Here is a 25,928-nt window from a genome sequence, read left to right on the forward strand (position 1 = left end):
AGATCATATCGCTAACACGAGGGAATAGTATTGTTTTGCAATCCCAGCAATTGACTTACCTTCTTCACAGACAGGACTAACGCCAATCCATCGTCCGTATCTGCAAGTCATATACGGACCTCCTTTGAGGCGATATCCTTGAAAACATTTGTACTTTGCGCGATCTCCGTGTTTCCAGCCAATGTAAACTCTTCGTCCATTTTCAATGGGTGGCGGTTGGATTGCACAGGGAGCTGCAAAGATAAGAGAAGTGAGAACGCGTGAAAAAAAAGCAAGATAACGTGTTGCTAATAATATCCGAGCCTCATTACCTATTCTACTTTGTCAGTTTCACAGGCTAGTTTAATGAAGAACATTCGACCTTTATTTGAATTATTTACATGTTTCGGACTTTTACCATTTTTTAGTTGTTGATATCCTTTTACAATGTTTTGGAATTTTTACTTTTCGGCTGTCTTCAGGTGTTTTGGCTTAGGAATTTCGAACGGAAGACTTTAAATTGTTAAATGGATATAGGTCTTTAATACAGTGGATAGATCAACCGCTTCAACGAAATGTTTCCTTTTCGTTGCATGAAAGGGTGCCACTTCTTTTATTAAAATACTCTACTTATGCTTAAAAATATTGAAGCAAGAAATCATTTAGTATTATTTTTGAGTCTTTGGTACAACTCGGTTGAGGATGTACCCCTGTTTTTCGGTCAATAAGTGAAAACTAACCATTATGCAAAGCATTGGCTAAGAGATATAATAGTGATTTTTCTCGGTATGTTTTGAGTTCGATTCCTAGTGAAGGACCGATAGAAAACAGTTGGCACGTGTTTAAATGGCGCGTAAATCAATCTACCTCAATTGATTAAATAAAGGTTTCTGTTCGAAATTCCAATGAGGTTACAAACCATGATCAAATTCACCTGAAGAATGTTCGAGATCACAGTGGCCCAAAAGGTAGAGAAACGTTAGCAAACAAAATGAAGAAAAGAATCCGATACAGGTAAATAATATGAATAATACCTTGCCCCCGAAACACTAATTAGACTCGTGAGTTCAACTAATTTATAGATCTCATTAGATTCTGACTTAAGTTTTCTGAGCTGTTAAACTTACGCTATGTTTACAAATTTTATTTATACAATTAAATGTTATTAGAGATTGCATTACAATTATTAAATCACGTGGTGTGTTATGGAAGGATAACTAAATAGGTATACGCTAAAAAACATACTAAAATTCCAACCCATTCACAACTCATATGATCATGAACTCTAGATTTTGTGATTTTTAAAATTAACCCCCAATAACTGAAGGGTTTTCATAATCTGGCGTTCAAATTCAGGAACATATGCGAAATCCTGTGTACAAAAATAGACCCTTTAACTGATAATACAGATTAAAAAAGAAAGAAAGAAACCCTACTGTTAAATTAAAAATAACCCAAAACTAGATAATATATTAATAAAATCCCAAGGACATAACATAGGTAGTTCAACCGTAAAAAGCTCAGTTTTCATTGGTTATGAAATAGCACCATTGCTTCACTTATCTTTTATAATAATGTGTTTAACAAAGCTGCATCAATCGTCATTTGTGTGGTTGAATCTAAATCTCTGAATGCATTAACGAATAGTATAACAATTACGATAGATTTTACGTTCTTCGATATTTAGTACATGGAAATAAAAGAATTAATTTAGTGAAATAATTCTTGAACGTATTCTTATTAAGAAAGTATTAGTGCGATTTTGTCTGATGCGTTTCGTCTAGTTCATTCAACTTTGTAAGTTTTATGATATTCGGTTCGAATGTTGTCCATGATAATCGAAAACCATTGAGCATGATTTCATGCCAAAATTTCATATTTAAAAAAAATAGAAGTGACACCATGTAGGTTGGTTATTCGACCGTAATCGAAAGCGAACGGAAGGATCCCTTTTCATTGGTTACAAAATCACAATGTAGAAGAGAACACAACTTCCGTTGGATTAATCCACTTATTCCTGACTATTATCATAATAGTGTGTGTGCGTGTGTGCGTGTGCGTGTGCGTGTGTGTGTGTGTGTGTGTGTAAAATAAGGAGGCAGTAAGTATGATTTTTTTTGAGTCTTTGGTATGTCCCGATTGAGGTTGGAACCTCGTTTCTGCATACCCTCTTACTATTATGCCAGACTGAATGTTATACAATATTTATCATAGAAATATATAGAAATAGATTGTCATAAATGTAAATATGTTAAAAGTATGGTAGAACTTTGGTTTCGAACATAATTAATTCTGAAAAGCTGTTCTAAAACTGAATCATATTTTCCCATTAAAATTATTTAAAAGTATTTTAAAAGTAGATGTTACGCATTTGATGACTTAAATACAAAAATATTAATCATCAGTTGTATTATTGCTTAATATAAAACCTTATATAATAAGACAATTCTCTGTGAAATTTTATTCATCGGCTCCAAAAATCAAGAGATAGACCATTTCTGTAATGAACTGGTATCTCTTGATTACAGTGTAATGCTGGTTCTGTGCAGTTCTAGGAGGTCCACCCTCCCAGGCTTTACATTCTCTCTTTGAGAATAGGTTAGTTTATTGCTAATCGCTTGAGGCATCCCTATCGGAGAATGCCGACTGAGATAATTAGGCACTTTTTGCAGGTCAGAGTACCTGTCCTCGAGGGCACTGATTCTCAATCCTACTTTCCACCCGTGGTGTCATAGTTCTTGCAGTTTGAGAGAACTGAATACCATTAATGTACATTTTGATCATCTTACTACACATATTGTGAAATATCTTTTTAATTTTAGCAAGTATTTAAAAGATTTTAAAATATAGTTTAAACAAAAAGCCAAGATTAAAAAAATTAAAATCCAGATTGATAAAAAAAAACAAAAAAAACAGATTTAGATAAAAAAAAAAGTGTAAAGACCCTTCATAGAATAATTAACGTTTCAGCGATCGTTATGCTTCCGTTGCCGACGGTTCACGAATTGACATTTAGTGAGAAAACCGAAAGGTTTCCGGCTTGAATATTTTGTTCGAAATCTGAATTGATCCAGTTCTGAGATGTTGATGAACCGTGATTTGAACGTTGGTGTAACTTACTTTGTTCAATGACAGCGTTGAGCTGCAAATTTTGTAATATTCATTTCAGTAATGGTTGTAGAAGCAATAGGATGATGTGGCATTAGGTTGGGAAAGTAGGATATAGGAGAGGAGGATGCTGTACCAAAATATATTGGCCCCGCAAACATATTCTGAACAGCTTCGTCGGTATTCTTCAGTAGAAACGCCTCATGCGATTGGCAATAAAGCAACGAATTCTGCAAAAGAAGTTAAAGACTGCCAAGACTTAAAAGGTCATATCTCAGCCCACGTGATGGCATACTGATCAGACCTCTGTCGCTCTGATAGTCGTGGACATATCCGAATTTGAATATAAATGGCCATGATAGATCCAATACGGTTTAGGGTTCGCGACAGTATCTAATAGCTCAATATAGAACTATTTTTTAATGAAAAATTATAAAATAATTTGAATACATTAAACATTCGAATTTCAAATCCCCAAAACCGAATAATTTCTTTGTAATTGTTAGTTGACATTTTGGAGTTTTCCTTCTGAAATGGCGGACGACTGTGGCGTCAATTAATCGTTTGCTTCGTTATATTTCGAATCCATTTATTAAAGAAAAAATCCTATTAGAAAATACTTTGTTTATTTTTATTTTTATTTTATTGTGAAAATAAAATCAGTGCTTTTATAAACCGAAAAGCAGCTACAAAACTATTTTTTTGGAACATAGTTTTAATTATGTCAGTATAATGTAGAATTTTATTATCCCGCCTAGATAGCAAAGCATTAGAAACTCTGCTAGATAAGTGTTTTCAAAAACATTGCGCCTTAATAAACTTTTGCGTATACAGTGTAACCTGGATATAAGAGACCCGAATATTAGAAAAACGGATATAGGAGAGATTTTCTCTGGTCCCAAATTAGAGCCTGTGTTAATGTACAGTGTAACCTGGATATAAAAAGCCCGGACATAGATATAACCCGGATATAAGAGAGCTGTAAGGTCGGGATAAGAAGTCTCTTATATCCAGGTTACACTGTATTTGGATAAGACGCTAACAAGGAAGTGAATTGAATTCTGAAGGCAGTTTGAATAGTCACTTTAATCTCTGGATGTTAAGTCCATTGGATTGTATTCTTATACTGACGTTTAATTTTCGTTTGGCACTCCCTTCTTCAGAGGTAGCCAGTTCAACCCGCCCACGGTAGGCGGCCGTGCAATAACGAACCATCACACAGGAAATGTAAACGATAAGAAATAAAAAGTCTACTTATTAAAAAAAAAAAAATTAAAACTGAAATTAAAAAAATGCAAAGATAATATGTCTCCTAAGTAATCAAATCAAATGTTTTAAAGAAGGTGGATATCAATTCCAATACTTGTTGTGGAATGTATATCATTATTTAATAAATTGTTTCTGCGTCCAGACATTTGCACCGTCCTGCATATGTATATCTACTTGTAATAATTAATTTCTTAATTGAAACTAGCGATAAAGAAATCAACGTTACTTATGTATTTAATATAATTGTAAAAAAAAAAATGTACTCCTCAAAATAACATGTTCTACATTAATTATATAACCCTTACTTTGTTATACATTGTTATTAAAAATGGACGAATTGATTTCATGACACCTTGCTTTAATTCTTGATAATCGTGATGGAGTTAGTTTTGGATGAGTAAAGCAGCGACGATCTAGTGACGTTATTCGTTCAGCAATGTTCGCTTGTTTGTTTATACTAAGAATGGCGAATCCTTCAGAAAAAATAAGTTCTGTATTCTCAAGTTCACGGAAGCTAATTCGCTTCCTATTGTAACGTTGCACGTTTATACGCGAGGTTACATTAGGGACCCAAGACGTTGTAGACTCCGTCGCAAGGAATACGAGAAAGGAAGAGGAAATAACTTCAACTCGCTTTTTCAGATTTTAATAAAAGACTTTTACCCGCAACGCGTGACTTCTCCTTACGGCTGTAACGCCACTCACGTATCTCCAACGTGATCAGTCTGCGCATACGTTATTCATTTTATAATCTTTTTCCTTGCCATGACGTTACCTCGCACGTGGGTCGCTATCTGCATATAACTGCGATGCAGGTTATTTTTCAAATACAATTAAATATTTATTCGCTCTCTCATAAGAACCCTCGAACAACTGGTAAGAATCCGTGCTATGTTTGCGAGGTATTTGCAAAAACAGAATCGAGTTAATAGTAAATCTGTGATATTCTAATCTAATGTCTGGCGTATGGCAAGAACATCACTTCATTTGAGCCTTACAAGCTATGCCTTCTTCAGGAACTTGCCAATGAAACGAAGCGGAAGAGGATGGAAATTTGCAACTCGATGCTTTTTTGTATGCTAACCATGAGAGATACCTGCATGTCTCTTTCTTGTGGAGATAGCTAGAAGATGCCATTTATGTATCACCACTACGCACTAACATCGATAACCTTAAAAATCGAATAACATAATTGAACTCAACGGATCTTGATATGTGGACATGAAGTAATCACATTGATGTTGTTCATGGTGCAGGTGGTGGTCATGTTAAAAGATAAAACGTTGATTGTCAGTAGAATGAGTTGACTGAGGTTTTCTATTGCTTTTCCTTGCTTTGTGCAATATTTTCTTGCGTAATGAAATCGATTCATTATTGTTTAGCGGCATAGTATAATAATTAATTTTCTTTTCTTCTCTTTGTCAACATTAGAAAAGCATCACTATAGTACTACTAAAACCACTTTCTCTAAACAAATAGCAATTAGATAGACGAATATTCTAGTTGCTATTAATACATAACTCAATAAGTCTCAATATGACCAATAGATGTCGCCACTAATGAAAAAAGCAATTGTAATTTTTGTAAAAACATTCAAAGAGCACGTGTCAAAGTATCTTCTCAATCGGAATTACATTCATTTAAATGATGCTATTATTGAAACTTTTCAACATAATGAACAAATCTGAATTTCGCTGTGTTGATAAAGCGCTGCTTCCCAAAGAGAAAGAAATCTGTCAAAGCAAAGTGACGACTTGATAAATCTTATTAGGTCTGTTTCGTCGAAAGCAACGGTTGTACAGAAATAAGTGCTGTTAAATGCTGAAGTCGCCTGAATTGAGCATTTTCCCGGAAAAAAGAAAAAATATCATGGTCAATCGTAAATAAAATCATGTGCGATGGCAGAGCAGTGGAAGATATCGAAATAAAGTGTATTAATCAAATTTGTGTGAAAGCAGCCAGTAGTCACTGAGGTCACATCTCATGAATAGGATGGACGTGGAAGCAATCCAAAGTGCCATAGTTGCAGTCGGCTTGTGATATCGTCATGATGAAATCGTACTTTTTCGTCTTCATTTGTGGATGTTGTTTAACGATTTCTCTTTCTTCAAACGCGCCAATAATGCTACGTTAGATTCGCTATTGACCGTTTATCCTTTCTCAAAGTAACACCTGAAAATTGTATTATTTTTATACCAAAGGACGGTTGCCCAAACTTTACCTGCTGATGTTTGCATCTTGGGTAATTTTGGATGTTTCCACATGTTCTCGATTAAGTTGACTGCCAATTAGACTCCGGAGTGATATGATGACTGCATGCATTGCTTGTAAACAATGCTCTGAATCGTCGACGCGTTGCTGTTTTTAATTGACTGTCAGAAAACACGGTACCCACTTTAAACATAACTCTGTCATCAACAAATATCCATGATAAATGCTAAATAAACTGCTTTCTGTTATTTTCAAATCATCTGATATCTAACGTAACTTTAATTTATGATTGACTAAAGGGAGTTAGTGTTTTGTTTAATGTTGTCTGAACAACTGCTATGTTTGGACGACCTGAGCGTTCAGCATCATTTGTGTTTATACAACAGCGTTTAAAGTCAGCATACCACCTTTTAAATCCTTGTTTTCGGTGAAGAAGAGTTCGAATTATACATATAAAGTTATTGTTTTACTATCAGAAATCAATGATTTATCAACAAACGAAATTCAGATTTTATCACTGGTTAGCAAATTTCCAACAGTATGATCACTTTAATAGCGATAATTCGTAAACTAATAATTCTAATAATTTAAAATATGCCACTTAAATTTTATTTTTTGTACAAATCATATGCTTCTTTTAATTAGTGGTGCTATTTATATGTCATGTCGGGGCCATATTAAGCTATCAAACGAAATATGCAATTTCAAAAAAAAACGATCAATTAGCAAATGCTATCAGTTTTATTTAATCATACACGCACATGTATATCTAATTATCTCTCTTTCTCTCTCTATCTCTTTCTTTCGTTCTGTATCTCTCTTTCTCTCTCTATATGTATTATTATTATTATTATTATTATTATTATTATTATAAAATGTGCTCATGACTAGTAAGCCATACAGATGCGTTTGTGTTTTATTTTCGGGAGAAATCATCAGACTAATTGCACCGATTGCAATTTTATAATTATATAATAATAATAATAATAATAATAATAATAATAATAATATATATATACATATATATATATATCAAATTGTAATTCAATGAATTTAAAAAAAAAACTCTCATTGAAATGAAATGAAGTGGTTGAATTTCATATCAAAGAATTTTTATTATTCTAAGCAAGACAAAGAATGCTTTAGAAAATTAATCTCCTTAACCTATAGGGTTTCGATGTCTACCATCTCATCAGAGGAGAGAAAATATTAGCAAATAGTTATAAAGGTATGCACCCTATTTGCTAAAGTCAGTGAGACATGGAAAGTCAAAGTGAAAAAACATTCATATCTTTTTTCTACAAATCTTCCTGATACAGGACTTCTGATAAATGTATTATTTTCACTTTGACTTTCCATGTCTCACTGACTTTAGCAAATAGGGTGCATACCTTTATAACTATTTGCTAATATTTTCTCTCCTCTGATGAGATGATAAACATCGAAACCCTATAGGTTAAGGAGATTAATTTTCTAAAGCATTCTTTGTCTTGCTTAGAATAATAAAAATTCTTTGATATGAAACTCAACCATTTCATTTCATTTCAATGAGAGTTTTTTTTAAATTCGTTGAATTACAATTTAATTTATTTGCTCTATCTTGCATATCGAGCAATTCCTGTTTAGATGGGATAACTTATAGAATATTACTGACAGTAATATTTTGTAAACCTACAATCTCACGTTTCCATAACAACTGATTGTTAAATAAAAACTATTCTGAAGTATATATATACTTCTTATTCTCTTAAAAATCAATATATTAAACACAAATCAAATTCCGTTCTTCGTATATAATAGTTTTCGTTATTCAGGGTTTCATTATGACATATAGAGGAAACTGCAATGAATTTAAGGATTTATATTATATTCACACAAGAACATTTAATAACAAAATGTACACCATTATTGAACAATCATTCGGAACTTGAAGATAGCAAACATTCCCCTGTAGTTGACTAAACATATTGATGGGCCAAACCACATAGGTATGAAAACGTAAGTAAGCCTGAGTGAGAAACAAAAAATTAAACAACTTAAACAAGTGGTCATTTTAGACAGATAAGAAATTGACATAATTTATAACACTATGAATCTGAAATCTCATATAATATGAAATAAATAAAACATGGCGATTAATAACAATAGAAAAATGTGGAAGACGAAATAGTGTAAGATAATCTTATGTTTGCTTTGGCAATTAAAAATGAGGAGCGGCACAATCTATTTTAATGAAAGAAGTAAAATGCATTACCTGAAATAAATAAACAAATAGTTACTAAGGAGCAACAATTCAAGGAGTTTGATTGATAACTAGAACAGTTTTATGTTTACAGTTAGTGACTATTTCATTTCTCCGATTAAAAGAGTTTCTTATTATTTGTTATGTATGTACCAATTGATTTACTTAATCAGTTTTCTTTTACACTGCCTTACCCTCAATGAAAACTACTGTTAATATCTATTATTGGAATTTGTTGTTGTCAATTTGCGGTTTGTGATTCGCTTCTATTTTCCTCCAAATAAACGCATTCTCAAATTTTGGAGAACGCGTCGGTTTGAAAAAAAAAAACAACCCCCCCCCAAAAAAAAATCCTGATGCTATTCTTGAGAAGACTTTTCAAATAGTCATGCTATTAAAGTGCCGCCTAGCGTTGAATATGTTAGCAAAAGGGAAGGACAATTTCTATTAAACTGAAGTTGGGAGTGATTGGAGGAAATCAGACAAGTAATCGTCAGAATTACATACATAAACTTTACCAACTGAGTTCTTTCTTTATTTCAGTTAGTAGAGAGGAACTTATCGCTATACTTTCTACTAAACAGTGCAACTGAACTCATTAAGTAGAATAGTTATTATTGTTGTTACTATTTTTTAAATGGAGAGTAGACAATGCATTGTGTATGCGTTATCAGCACTCGTTACTCTTGTTTCTTCTAATTTGTGCTTTAATCCTCATTAAAATTGAGTGATTTTTTTTTTTTGACAAGGGGAGAAGAAAAGGCTGTATTCTAGGTCGGCAGTATTTATGCATGAGCAGTCGCCTGGTATGTCGAAAATTTTCTGTTTTGATTTCTATCCTTGTAGCCATGCCACTAATAAGGGTGTTGGGGTAAACTTTCTACTGGACTGACGTTATCCGCGTGATTGTCAAGGACCCAAACCTTGGATTAACTACCAAGGACGCCGTCCTATCAGCATGTGCTGTTGTATTGACATTTAGTGAATGGATTCTGGACCATGCAGTAGTTTCCAGTGGGGCTTCTCGATGTCATATTAGTGGGTAATTGTTACGGCTTTACCTTATCATCGGCTACAAAAAATATTTCTTCGTTTATTTTTCTCTCTTACTTTCCCCATCTGTCCTGCTCTAATCAAGTCTGTCGACCTGTTCTATAAATCCCAAAACTACATTAAGAAAAGTCTCTAGAAAGAATACACGGTTAAAACCAGAACTCCAACTTCCTACGTGGGCCTTTACAACCACGTCTCCTCCAACATAAGAGGTCTACGTTCCAACCTTCCAGAGGTTGAAACCCAACTACAAGAGACCTATTATTCCTAAGCGAAACTGGCATCGGACCAACTATTTTTCTAAAGTTCGTAATTAAAGGATATAATAACTTAACATCAAAATCTGACCTCCAAGATAGCCATGTGCATGGAGTATGTACTATTATTAAAGATGGCTTTCCATGTGGAAGGGAAATCTCTAAAGAAGATCCTAAATTACCCTATATATGCTTCCAGGTTGCACTTGCTCACACCACTGTGTCTATATTTACTTTCTACTGCCCCCACAACATTGTAGTTACTGTCTTTAAGAGCATATCTGCGAAAATTGACCACGTCCTGTTTGCTCATCCTTCAGCTAACATTCACGTCTGTGGAGATTTCAGTGTTCACAACGCATAATGGTTAACTCAAACAAGGCAGATGATGAGGGGAGGTTCTGTCACGATCTCTCCATTTCTTATGACCTTACTTAGATTGTTCACGAACCCACCTGTGTGCCCGAAATTGACAGCTAGTAGGCAAATCTCCTAGACCTTTTTCTCACAACTTGCTATGAGCTATGTTCATCCTTTCTTCTGTCTTCTCTGGGATCTTTCGATCACTCGGTTGTCTCAGTTAAAATACATAAAAAATGTAATAAGTCCTCAAAGGTACCTCTCAGTTATATTGTATATCGATACTCTATGGCTAATAAAATAGCTTCCGTACATTCGATATTTATAAAGAACGTGCCCTCTATATTATCAGACCTAACGGAATACTAAGTTGTAGGTACAGACCGCTTTACACCTTTAAAAAATCCCAGCAAAACCAAAACATCTAACCGTAGTTCACCCCAGAATGTGCTTCTGCCATTACGCCCAGAATTCACCTTTTTTATTGCTACTGACGTAATGAATATATTGAGACTTAAGCCGCTTTATGGACTGCCAGCAACCACTGTAAAAGAGTAATAAAGATACGAGAGAGTTTTATGCTAAGTCCTTCAAGTCCAAAATAGCTGAGCAGCGGCTTGGTTCCCACCAGTTTTGGCAAATAACAATCAGGGTCCTGAACAGAAACTTGTGCTCTATCCCAACCATCATCGACCTGAGGTAATCTCGTCAGCATCGGACAAAGCCAAACTCTTTACCAAGAACTTTGCAGCTTACTGTGACCAAAGCCGCCAACCCTCCGTATTTCCTCCCATATCTGTAAACACGCTATGCAACATGCGTATATCTGTGCGTGATGTTATCAAGCTAATCTAAAACGTTGATTCCAGTAAAGCAACTGGCCATAACGGCATTCAACCAGAACTAGCTCCCATGCTTATAAAGGTGATGAAGCGTTATCTTAAAGATAATGGCTTCACAACACCATGGAAAACCTCATTAGTATGTCCCGTATTTCATTTACATTTCTAGTTTCTCGCTCAAACACGAACTTCATGCATCGTCTAAATTCAGCATGTTCCTGATCCATTTTATGATTGTTTTTATTAAACTACTGGCGACCATCCCTTATCCTTGAGTTTCGAAAAATAGTCGATAAGAATGGACTATATTTGTATATTTTATTATTAAATGTGATTATAATATCATTTAAAAATCTAGTTGCGTTTCTCCTGTTATTGGTGCTTTCATTGGAATATATTTTGGTTCGCTGGATTTTACTTTTAGCCAAACAGTTATTTTGTAAGGGTCAGTTTAAGATTATTTTGCAGTTACAGTTTATCTATTCACTAGCAACACCACCCGGCATTGCTCGGGACCGTATAAGACAATGAGAAAAATTTTCAATATACCTGTTATTCTTAGAATAGAGGAAGTTTTTATGTTTATGTATCATTTGCCATCGTGAGCAAAAGAATATTTTACCTGCCATAGGACGGGTCTTACACAACATATGTATGGAATAATTGTACCCCCAGTGGTCAAGAAAATGATAGCACGTATGTGGAAAAAAATCCTAACCTAGGGCGGATTATGTACAACGCATATTTGAAATTATTTAAATAAGTTTATGTTGTGCTAAATTTTCGGTATGTCACAGGTAAGAGTGTGTTTGTTTTTACATCAGAGTGCTATAGTGGAGAAACGCCGGATTTTTATATTGATTAGTATACGTATATACTTATATATTTGTATGTATTGGATTCACTCCTATACTAATTAACTGATCATTATAAATTTAATCTATTATATAGTTTGTATATTTGTATAGTCATATGCCAAAAATCACATACAATAATCACAAAACTAATCATTATTAATGTTTGGTTAATTTTTTAGAAGTGAATCCATAGAAATATATAAACATATAAACATAATTATAATGCACAATGATCGGTTAATTAGTTTAGGAGTGAATCGAATACATAGAAATATATAAACATATACACATAATTAAAATTCATAATGATCTGTCAATTAGTTTATAGGTGATTCCAATACATAAAAATATATAAATATATACACATATTTAAAATTCATAATGATCTGTCAATTAGTTTAGGAGTGAATCCAAGATATAGAAATATATAAAATATATACATAATTAATATTCTTAATGATCGGTTAATAAGTTTAGGAGTAAGCCAATACAAATGCCATTACTTGATCTATTTACGTGAATTTTGGAATGTAACAAATAAGCCGATATATCATATATATATTGGAATATGACATTTTCGTTACGTAAAGTAAAAACATTCTTCTATTTTTTAAATATAAGTGTTATTGCGTATTCATTATATGGCATTTAAAAATCAAGAATATCGGAATGTAAAAAAAAAGAAAAGAAATGATGGGGATCGAAACCGCAATACTCGTGCTTGTAATCGGTCACGTTAACCATTGCACCAAAGAGACAATCGCTTTCAAAAACGTCGTGAAATATCTTAATTAATAGATTTCTCTTTTACTCGATGTAACGCATGCCCATAATGACGCTCGTCAAGGTGGTATTGCTTTCAAGTTGAACCCTTTTTGAAGCCCTTAGCAATTATCTTACTCGATTAAATGCCCCTAATAAAATTCTGCACCAAAAATGCAATCTTTTGAGCTATTGCACATCGTCTAACGATCATCTGTCTAGGAGGAGATACAAATTGAAAAATGAAGACAGACACACACATACAGACACAGTGAGATTACATTTCTTATTTACATTTAAATGATAATAATTTCTACCATGATTGTTATATTTGTCAATCTTTCATCGAATTTTATTGTTATTTTTGTGTTTATTAGTATCATTTAATAAGTTATTATTATTGTGAGTGTTAAGTAATTTTTGTTGAATATTTGATGTAGAAAACTAGTTACGCAAAAATATTGATTAATAATGATTTTTTACTTAGTTTTGCGCCAGCATCTGAATATATAGTTTCCACTATATATTTTTATATTTATATATAAACCAGATGATATTTCTCTTTTTTTCAATTTTTATTATATTGTTTTTTTTTCCTTTAATTTCAATAATTAGTACACATGTTGTTTTTCCCTTTAATTTCAATATTAGTACACATGTTGTTTTTCCCTTTAATTTCAATATTAGTACACATGTTGTTTTTTCCCTTTAATTTCAATATTAGTACACATGTTGTTTTTCCCTTTAATTTCAATATTAGTACACATGTTGTTTTTTCCCTTTAATTTCAATATTAGTACACATGTTGTTTTTTCCTTTAATTTCAATATTAGTACACATGTTGTTTTTTCCCTTTAATTTCAATATTAGTACACATGTTGTTTTTTCCCATTAATTTCAATATAAGTACACATGTTGTTTTTTCCCTTTAATTTCAATATTAGTACACATGTTGTTTTTAGGAATGTTTTAGAGATGGTATTCTTACTCCTTAATAGACTTTATATTAAATAATTTGTGTTGAATAGAAGTGAGAATATATTAATAAAATATTGCACTTTATACTTAATAGGAACGTATATATATTTAATATGAGCATACATTTTATATACATGCACATAATGGATACACATGTAATATTATGGCATATACTGTAAATATAGATACGCATATAAAAATATAAAATACATTAAGTAAATATATAGATATGTATTCTGTAAATATGCATACGTATGCTGTTTCGTATATCTTAGACTAAATTTACCTATTAGATAAATTGAATTTATTTATCTGTTTTACTTATTAAATTGTTCTATTTATGTACCTTTAAATAAAATTTGTGAATTGTCAATTGAGGATTAAGTTTTCCTGTAACACTGGGCAGTCGACGAAAATATTACTTGATAGTTTTCGTTGAATATCTTGTGCAAAACACAATCCTGTATTAGCCGCGAAATTACACTGCCGCCCTGCACAATTTTAATATGTTAACTTTTATTGCGGTCGTTTTGCTTCGATAAGTTGGCCCGTTTTTTTCTTCCATGTCATATAACTATACTTTTTTTTTTTAAATTCTCCACGTTTCTACCTCATCTTCATAATACTAGAGTGGACTAAATATATCTCATATTTGGACCTTTTTACGCCTAGAGCACTTTTCTTGTATTAGTAGTGTACAAAACCGGCTTCGAAATCTAGTTTTTACTCCTCTTCCTTCTATCTACTCTATCGTTATTTTCATTGTAGGTGCTCGACAAAGTTTCAATCTATGCTTTCCCCTCTAAAATATTCACAGCGAACGCTCGTCTACGTACCACCATGGTCAAAAACCTTTCCTAATTTCTATCCGTTGGCGAAAAAAGGCGCCGGGTACATTAGAATAAAACAAATGACCCCGTGACATATCTAGCTTTCGGGTATAACGCGGCATACACATAAACTGATCAATGGTTGACAACGTTAAAGAAAATACGAAATGCACAAACAGTAAAAAATCACAATTCGAATCAATAGTGTCTTCGTGTTCTGTCGTCCGCATCATTGACCTTCACCCGAAATAAAAGGTGGTATAGTAAAAAGCAAAACATCATATATATGTGTGCCTGTATGTACGCGTGTGTTTGTTTTCTTTTGAGGCAGGTTCTAGATCATTGCGTTGCAAAGAAAGCTGACTGTCATATGCAATTTTTAATAGAAAGTTGGCGAGTGTACGTTATTTATTTGGACGCGAAGAGAAAAATATGGCCTTGTTCAGCAACGTAACGGTCAAGGGGCAAAAAGTTTTGACACTCAGTTTTGATGTACGACTTGGGATTTTATGACGATTTATGCGGATGCAAACACACATACATATATGTAAAGTTTGGTATGTGCATAGGTTTACATGTTTTATCGAAAGGCTTAATCCTTAAACAAACCAACCAATCATTATGATATTCGGATCATAGCCGTTAGGCGTAAGATGCTACGATGTGGACTATATTTAGTTTTCTACAAAGTTATCAAAGAAGAAGTGAAAGCCTGTCGTGAAAATTCAGGTACCTTCAACTTTTATGAAGTTTAAACAAAAAGTATTGCATATCAATTAATAAGTATTCTCGGAATTTCAATTTTCTTATAACATTTATTAGTTTTATTGGGCATAACATGATTTCAAGTAATAAATAAGGTTAATAATAAAGAGGAGAGAGTAACATTATATTTGTAACTTGTAAAACATTAAAATAAATAAAGAGGGATTTTTAAATAAATGGCGATAAATGATTGTTCTTAATATTCTTTAATTAAAACAAAGTCTAAAAATATTACAAAAAATAAAAAATAAAATGATAGCATAAAAAATTCGCGTTCAACTGATTTTGAATTTGTTTTCAAATATACAGTGGCGTAAATAATATTAAAACACTTTTAACGATAAGATGCTCATGAAACTGCAGCAATAAATTAAGATAAACACCACTTAGTGGATATATATATATATATTATATATACATATATATATATATATATATATATATATATATATATATATATACGTTATGTTTTTATTACCGTATCTTTCTGTTAAGTTACATTATTGTTTCAGCTACTTGGCCGTTTTTTTGGCTGTCTGTAGCATCCTCAGACTTTTACAGAAATGTTCGCTATTTTGGGATGAGAGAGTGAAAGAGTGACCTCATCCACTCATTCACTCTTTCACTCTCTCATCCCAAAATAGCGAACATTTCTGTAAAAGTCTGAGGAAGCTACAGACGGCCAAAAAAACGGCCAAGTAGCTGAAACTATAATGTAACTTAATAGAAAGATACGGCAATAAAAAATAAAACGCATATCTGCTCTACAACGGTATTGAGCACTTTCTTCAGTTTTTATTAATTACCATTTCCACTATATATATATATATATATATATATATAATATTGTTTTTTTAAATATATTTATCCACTGACACGTGTTTCGTCGTCTACGACTCATCAGAGTGGTTGAATTGTAGACGGCGAAACACGTGTCAGTGGATAATTATATTTTAAAAAACAATATATGTGTCGCTCCCCACATGGGGGTACTAAATTGGTTAAGGGGAAAATTATTCCCAACTCGCATTTAGGTAAAAAATGCACTTTTGTAAATAATTGAATTCATTCAAAACGTATCGCAAAAACAAAAACAAATAACATCTAATATATTTAATATAAATATATATATATATATATATAATATATATATAATATATATATATATATATATATATATATATATATATATATATATATATATATATATATATATGTGTGTTACTTTGTGTGTATGAGTTTCTTCCTCATAAGTTCCGAAATGTCTCAGTCTGTCTTTTACAAATTTTACACAAACATAATTTATAGTTCTGGCAATGTTCTTAGATATATTTTATACTGGAATTCATGCAATAAGTATTGAAAATCGAAAAAAACCCGATCTTAAAAGTAGCTTTTCTCTGTTATAGATAAAAAGGAATAATTTTTTCAGGTGCATATTTTTCATTACACCGGTTTAGAGAGATAAAACATTTCAACAAATCATTTATTAATTTAAAAAAAAAATGTATTCATTGCCGATTATTATTCTCATCTTTTCTTAGTTCAACTATTCTTCTGGCCTTCGTTAGGTGGTAACCGCGACGGGATACGAACTGACTGCATCCATCGCAATCACTGCCTTCCGTAGTTGTTGTTGTCTCACCACGTTTTGGCCAAGTAAACTTACTTGCCTAACGAAGGCCAGAGGAATAGTTGGCCGAAACGTCGTGAAACAACTAAGAAAAGATGAGAATAATAGTCCGCAATGAATAAAAATTAATAAATAATACTCATCTCAATAATTATTTCCAATTAAAATAATATAATCATTTCTTCTTAAAACATATTCATTACAATCTGAGGATATAGCTTATTGGTAGAGAATTCGATTATACATCGAATCATCCCATGTTTTAATTTTTTCTCATTAGTGTGTTCAATTTACGATAAAAGAAGAGGTGCCGCAAATCATTTCTTCGTTTGCATATTTTAAAACAAAACATTAATCAGTTGTGACATTTCCAGGGCAGTGATCATGAAGCCCAAATATCAGCTGACGTGATATTGTAACAAAAACAAAACATGGAATCTGATAAACGACATTATTATTATTATTATTATTATTATTATTATTATTATTATTATTATTATTGTTATTATTATTATTATTATTATTATTATTATTATTGTTATTGTTATTATTATTATTATTATTGTTATTGTTATTATTATTATTATTATTGTTATTGCTATTGTTATTATTATTATTATTGTTATTATTATTATTATTGTTGTTATTATTATTATTATTGTTATTATTATTATTATTATTGTTATTATTATTATTATTATTGTTATTGTTATTATTATTATTATTATTATTATTATTATTGTTATTGTTATTGTTATTGTTGTTGTTTTTGAGAATTAGTCCATCGGGCCAATTATTCTTCGTAATATATAATATTCAACTGAGGATTTATTCTATAATAATACATACGCAATCTGCATAAATTAAAATGTTATGTTTAAGCATATTGTACGACCGGACCACGCCGGGCTGTCAGCTAGTATATATATATTGTTTAAAATATGGTATATATATTTATATGTGTGCGTATGTAAAAATCTATAAACACCTCTACACATATAGGGTAGGCACACAATTTAAATGCCTCACCGTAAATAATTTAATTCGAGCAGTAAAAAAATGCTTGTCTGTAGATAAAGATGCACAGATTAATACACACGTATGTACAGGTACACACACACACACACACACACACACACACACACACACACACACACACACACACACACACACACACACACATACTATGCGTGTGTACCTATATGTGAGCAATAAGTGATTCTGAATGCAGGGAATTAAAAAAAAACAGTCCTATTTATTATATCCGTTTTAAAATATGGTAATTAAAGCAAATGAAATGGTATTTGAATAAGAAATATTCTTAAATTTCTGTCTCTTTAGTCAAAAGATTTCAGATTTCTAAAAGCTTCATTTCATATTCTTTAAATTTGAATAGGCAATCAGCAGCAGATGTTGAAAACGAATAATAGCAGAACCGAACCCAATTAACGATCGCATCCACGTACATACGAACACATAGTTTTAAATTGTCATGCTTTTCCTTTTTTTATGACCATTTATATTCACGTGCTTCCGCAAAATGGTAAAATTAAAAAAACAAAAGGATAACGTGCCATGTTACTAACCTTGTTACCCAGAATAGCTATTCCATAACATAATAAGTTCAAGAGTTAGGGATTTTTCAAACATATGCATACTATTGACAACCACACCAGCGAAACGATCCTTTTAAAACTTAATATAACTCAAAATTTATGTGCGGCAATTCTGTTCTTAATATGTTTGTATATATAATAATTTATAATGACTTTTTAAAAAAATTATTGTACATCTAGTAATTTTCGTATATATATATATATATATATATATATATATATATATATGTGTGTGTGTGTGTGTATGTGTGTGGGGTGTGGGAGTGTGGGGGTGTTACAGGGAAAGGCTGTCCCCTTTCCATGTAAATAAGAAGAATATTGGATAAGTTAAAATGAGATTAGGATAAGCCTAGAATCGAACCTTGTAGGCAAGGTTAAGAAATGGAATGTTAGAAATTAAGTCTTTTGTTAATTCTTTTAGGAATATTAAATATGTCAGTAAAAAGAATGAACAATGTAAATTAAAAATACATTGTTAAAAATTAGGTTAGGTTACAAAATAGTTTAGGAGAGGATTCTTTTATTTGCAGAAGTGTGTTTGGACAAAACGCCACGTGAAATTAGTCACGTTTGAAAAACACACTTCTGACGTCATAGACAAAGGACAATTCTCCATATAGATCTATAGGTTCGGATTTTAGCTAGTCAGTCAGATAGTCAGAAAGAGAGAGAGAGAGAGAGAGAGAGAGAGAGAGAGAGAGAGAGAGAGAGAGAGAGTTGTGAGTCAGTCAGTTGGCAGTCAGTGGTCAGTTAATCCCTTGGAAGCGAAAGGGTAGAAGATTAACCATGTAGATACAAGTGATTTCCTGACGTTCATCGACCGGCCAATCAGATAAATAAAGCAATAATCATTGTGTTTTGTAAGTGTTGTCTCGTGTCGTCATTCAGTTACAATAGAAAAATGTGTTTATCATCAATTATAATGAACATTGTGAAACCCTTCCAAGTATTATGTGTCACCACCATCATCATAAGTGAAGTATCTCCCTCTCCTCTAATATGTGTTAAAAGAACTATAATATATATAAATGTCTTCTCTCCCTCATCATCACTATCGTTATGTATTAAATGAGTCCCGTTATATATGTGCCCCAATATGAACCGCGTCATCGCCAATATGAATCCCTACTGCCCAATATATATATATATATATATATATATATATATATATATATATATATATATATCCTGGGGCAATTCCATACCATACTTTTTGTTTGTTGAATTCTATTTCTTGGGGAAGATATATCAACTCTTGATATAGATTTTTCAAAACTACAACCAGTTCAGTTTTCATACAATTAACGAAGATCCAACAGAATCAAACAGAAAAGTGGAAAAGTTGACTTTAAAATATCATTGAATACATACGAAAATGGGGTAATTCCATACTTTCCGTTTGACGATTGCATAATGTGAGAAACATAAACATATTAAGATAGTAATAAAGCCAACCAGTAAACTGAGCATTTATTTAATTAATATCATAGTATATGCATACCTATGAAAGAGGAAAAAAAAGGCGAAGATAGAATGTTCAACTGTCAATTGTATTTTACAAAAGACAAATTGCACAAACCTTACTTCATAGCAGCAAATACCATTTTAAAATGTTTTCTCTGGCTTTGGTAGGAACCCATTCAGAGTCGCCACCGCTATTTGGGTAATCACTGTTTTTTTTTGTAGCTTTGAGGTATCAGCACCTGGCTGTCCAGCACTGCTTTTTAACTTCTCCGGTATGTACTGTACCGTTATTCTGAGTCTTTTCTCTCTCCTCTAACATCGCCTTTGAGATTCTATCCTCCCTTTTTTTGCTGCTTTCTCTTCGTTTTTTTTTTAAATAGCTGCAGGTTCAAGATTTTACCTAAAATTTGGTCAGCATATTCCTATTACTATTCTAAATTATATTTGGAGTAGTAATTACAAAATCAAAGTTTAGAAAGTTTATATTTAAGGAAAAGTATGAATTAACAAACGCAAAAGTATTGGATACACTTTTAAAAAATTATTTTTCTGAAATAAATGTAAATGACTTTTGCTTAGCAAGTTGCAATAATGCAAACGAGTTATTTCTGACCAATCAGAGAGCTTTATATTAAAATAATTTCATAAAATTTTTCTAGCTTGGGCTCACTCCTTCAAAGTCAACCAGTCCATTTATAAAAATGCCTAAAACTAAAGAGTTGTCAATAGACACTCATAAAAAAATCATCGATAAGCACAAAGAAGGAAAAGGGTATCGAATAATATCAAGGGATGGTGGGATCTTTCTATCGATCCGGTAGATATCTCACTGCTGATGCTATTCTCTATCTATATAAGATCCAGGTACGTCCAAGGATGGAATACTGTTGCCACATCTGGGCAGGAGCTGCTAGAAAGGACTTGTCCTGCCTTGATAGAGTTCAAAATAGATTTCGTAGCCTCGTAAGAGATGTCCTTTTCTCTTCCTTACAACCTCTATCTCACAGAAGAGATGTTGCGAGTTTGTCTCTGATGTATCGTTATTTTCATGGAAAGTGTTCGACTGAGCTTCAATCTATGGTCCCCCCCCTCGCCAAACTTTCACAAGAAACACTCGTCTAGCTGTAAACACTATCAATAATTCCCCCACTCTTTATCTGTGCCTAAACCTAAACGTAGATTCAATGATCAAAGCTTCTTTCTTAGAACTGCACGCCCGTGGAATTGTCTTCCGTTTTCCTGCTTTCCGGCTGACTACAATATGGTTGTCTTCAAGTCTAACGTAAATAAGTTCTTGATGAGCCGTTCCATATAAGTTATCAAATTTACCAACTTTTCATTACTAATGATTACTATATTGTCCAATTTCTACTGTACACTCTTTAACCCTTATCCTTGAGTGGCCTCTTGGCCTTGATAATGTGGTGATGCCTATGTAAAAAAACCCAAAAAAAACGTTATTAGAAAGTTTAAAAACTCTGGTGAAGCTGTTGCAAATCTTCCAAGATGTGGTCGGCCAAGGAAATTAAACGAAAAAATAAAATCAAGGTAGGTAAGCAGAAAGGTAAAATAATCTTTTCTTACTCGTGGTGAAATTCAAAACGATCTCAGAGAAGCTGGGATTAATGTGAGCAAGGATACAATCAGTAGAGTTCTAAATTGTGAAGGTTTTGTATCACGGTCCCCGAGAAAAGTTCCATTATTGAAGCTTAAACATGTCAGATCACGTTTGAATTATGCTAAAACATATGGGGAACAACCCCAAGAGTTTGGGAACAAGGTAATCTGGTCAGACGAAACGAAAATCGAAATCTTTGGAAGAAACACAACAACGCATGTATGGCGTAAAAATGGCACCGCCTATAACAAAAAGAATACCATTCCTACGGTAAAGTTTGGTGGTGGTTCGATTATAGTATGGGTTTTTTTTCATCCAAAGGAACTGGTGAACTAGAAATCATCAATGGTAGAATGAATGGACACATGTACAGGGAGATTTTGGAGAAAAACTTCCAGAAATCTGCTGATTTTTTGGGACATAATAGCAATTTCGTGTTTCAGCAGGACAATGATCCCAAGCATAGTGCCAAACTAACCAAAGAATGGCTTAGAAATAACGGAATTGACGTTCTTATTTGGCCCTGTCAGTCTCCAGACCTCAATCCAATTGAAAATTTGTGGAAAATATTGAAGATCAATGTTCACAAGAGGAATCCTCTAAATATTCAACAGTTCTGCAAAGAAAAATGGCGCAAAATACCTGCATATCTTTGCAAAAAAACGTGAGTACAACTATAGAAAGCGATTGGAAGTTGTTGAATGCAATAAAGGTTATGCAACCAAATATCAAATCAATGTATCCAATACTTTTGCGTTAGTTCATTTATATTTTTCCTTTAATATAAATTTCCTACCTTTAATTTTGTAATTACTACCCCAAATATTAGTTAGAATAGTAATAGGAATATACTAACCAAATGTTAGGTAAAATCTTGACCCCTAATTAAAGTTATGATGAAAAATGTAATGTATCCAATACTTTTGCGTGGAACTGTATATATATATATATATATATATATATATATATATATATATATATATATATATATATATATATATATATATAAAGTTTGATCTACGTGTCTTAACGACAAAAATAAATTTAAGGATATTAGTTCTGGGAGTTAGATATATTTTGAAAATAATGAATTCAATGGTGTTAATTAGTGTAAATCTGTATTAACTAAGTGAACATTTTCTTTCTGTCATCTTCATCTTCTCTTATTGCAAATTGTTGATCTCCTATTTTATATGGTATATATCACTACTAACCTCACAGCACCAAAGCAAATATCATGAATACATCTTTAAATGTATAAAGAACTCGAAGCATAAAACTTTTTCCAAAATTACTGGGGTGGGCATAAAATAATCTGAAAAGGGTTGATATACTCTAAAACAAAATAACTGTCACTCCTCCTCTCTCTTTTAATTGGCAGGCCAAAGTAATTAAACTGATTATAACATCCCAGATTGGAATTGAACATTATAAACCCAAAGAAAATATAGCCACACCTAGTACTGCTACTTAACCCGTATCTTAAAAGGTAAAGGAGGAACAAAAGATATACTTTGGCACTTCGTATATATTTTAATAAATTAGATTTTGTCTTCCTTATGTATAAGATGAATGGTGTTTCAAACATCAAGAATCTGAAAAGGAAACAAGACAAGTATAAAAAAAAAGCAAAATAAATCGATACAAACGCTTTGAAGAACGAATCCGGGCCTTCCCATTAATAACCGAAATACACGCACGCGCATATATCAGCACACACACACACACACACACACACACACACACACACACACACACACACACACATATATATATATACAAAAAGAGTGCGAGAGAAGTAGATGTTGTTTATGAAAAACTAATGTTTTAGAAGCTACTGTTTAAATTAAGAACGAATGGCGTTGTATCAGAAATCAGTCTCACTAATTAAGTGTTTCTTTGTGTCTGGTAGACTCAATTCTTCTCATAACAAATTACATTACCTCTATATATAGGCAGGCAATTATGTGTGTATATATATATATATATTTATATATATATATATATATATATATATATATATATATATATATATATCCTAGCATATGTAGTCAGCATTGCCCGGTATTAAACGGACGTAAAATTCCTTTATAAAAATGAAGGAAAAAAAAACAAACAAACAAATAAAAAAACCCGGAAAGAAACTGAGATATGTGCATGCGAGTATTATGTTTTTTTTTTCTAAACAATTCACTCCTTGTAGGTAAAAAAAATACTTGAGCTGAGATTTAAACTAAAACCTAAAGACAGTCAGTCATGGACGATAACCATCAGACCAGCTTGCCATGTCCTTTATAAAGTGTTTTCAAACCTACTTATCCTTAAAATAAGAAAACTGTCATGTGAAAGGTTCGCACATGCGCAGTCGTAAAACAGCTGACAGATGAAAATCAAATGACCTTCAATTGCTAAGTTTTCAATTTTGACCCCTTAGCAACCCTTTTTTCCAGATAAAAACGGATTAAAATTTTTCCACATGTCCGAATACCCTATATACCAAATTTTAAGTCCGTAAATCAAAAATTCATTGAGTATATAGGTTTTGAGTTGTCCTCACATACAGCATTCTTACTTTTATAGATATATAGATATATGCGCATTTCCATACTGTTTGGTATGTGTAGAGGTGTATATATTTATATGCACAGAATTTACTAATAAACCGATCATTGTGAATTAAAAAATATGACTTTTAAGCGTAAGGTTAGATGATACAGACTATATTTATTTTAATTTAGTTTTACACAAAGGGAAAAGATAGCAGGCGTATATACTCGTGAAAATACTTCCAACTTCTGTAAAATTGTTATAATAGGTATCGGACATCAGTATTTTAGACATTTGGAGAGTGGAAAGTGGATCTTCGGTTTTCTTTCATCAGCTTTGTGCCCATCGCTTCTCTATGTTATTATTTAGTTCTTACATTCCATAAGCATTGTTTCTGACAAAGAGGGAACAATTGCTGTTTTCTAGATCGAAACTTATCACACTAAAACATCGTTGGTTAGTTTTTGACTTTGAAGTAGTATTTGTTTAGCTCTCTTTAAGTCTCTTTATGCCTTGTCTGGAGCGATTTCCACACAAAAAAAAAACATTAGATTTTAATCGTCGTAATATGATATAAAAACTGTGCGGAGCTTTTCTGTTAAGGCAAATTATGGCACCCGCCCTGGGACGGGTATTATTCTATGATATGTAAAAGCTGACCAATCAGATGATACATCTTTACTAAATTATTCTGGCAACTATTTTATAAAGAGTGCGGGCACCAACTGGTCGCGTGTGATGCCAAGTATAGGGTTCCTCTGAAGAGGAGATATCTGAGCACACCAACTGGAAAGTACTAACTTTTTGATAATCTGAGGAAAACAATGTGAGACTTTTCAGTAAAATTCAGCTCTACTCCAGTTACTCTAAGATACATACTTGAAAAATCGATGGAGGTTGAAGTAAAAGCCCAATATCTTATTCGTTCCTGTAAGACATTCACAGTAAGAAGTTGTCCTCAACCACAACAGAAAAAAAAAGTTTCTTCTCTCCTGTGATTGGCGTCAAGCGAAATTTGTATGCACATCAGTTTCTCTCCAACATCCGTGGAACATATTACCACGGAATCGATTCTATGCAGACATGGCTTTCTTTAAATCTAATGTCAGCAAATACTACCCATAAACCGTCTCCATAAGTAATCACATTTTGTTCATCCTATTAATCATTTTAAATCCTCTCATAATATTCTTCAGCTTTAAAATGTCTATCTCAATAATTCTTATTTTCGAGTGGTTTTATAAGTGATCAATTATTAGTGAAAGGAATTACGTGCTTTATTGAAATTAAGTTTCCTGGCGATTTCAGATAACTCTGTAGAACTTTATAATCTTGCAATATTTTCATGCAGATAACACTAAACTCGTACTATCACAAAGAATCGTTAGAAAATGCTGAATAAAATAAAGACCAGCCAACGCTTCACGCATCAAAGTGATTGCATTACGTCCTTCGGAAAAATCTGGAGTAAAAGAATATTTGTCTAGACTGAGACGATAATTGGTTGTGTAGTTGGTTATTGGAGTGTAGATAGAAG

The 25,928-nt window shown here is 32.4% G+C and overlaps 1 protein-coding gene across 1 annotated transcript in view; it reads right to left on the reverse strand.

Annotated features, from left to right (window-relative positions):
* Positions 1 to 25,928, reverse strand: part of LOC145292271 (protein lev-9-like) — a 1,243,866-nt gene that overhangs the window by 12,504 nt on the left and 1,205,434 nt on the right. Inside the window, exon 17 of the mRNA XM_080138595.1 lies at positions 60 to 233. Within this exon, the coding sequence (XP_079994721.1) occupies positions 60 to 233 (174 nt within the window). The remainder of the gene's footprint in view (positions 1 to 59; positions 234 to 25,928) is intronic.

Source organism: Euprymna scolopes, chromosome 13 (assembly GCF_053919585.1).
Source record: "Euprymna scolopes isolate OS-2025 chromosome 13, ASM5391958v1, whole genome shotgun sequence".
In the NCBI taxonomy this organism is placed as follows: domain Eukaryota; kingdom Metazoa; phylum Mollusca; class Cephalopoda; order Sepiida; family Sepiolidae; genus Euprymna; species Euprymna scolopes.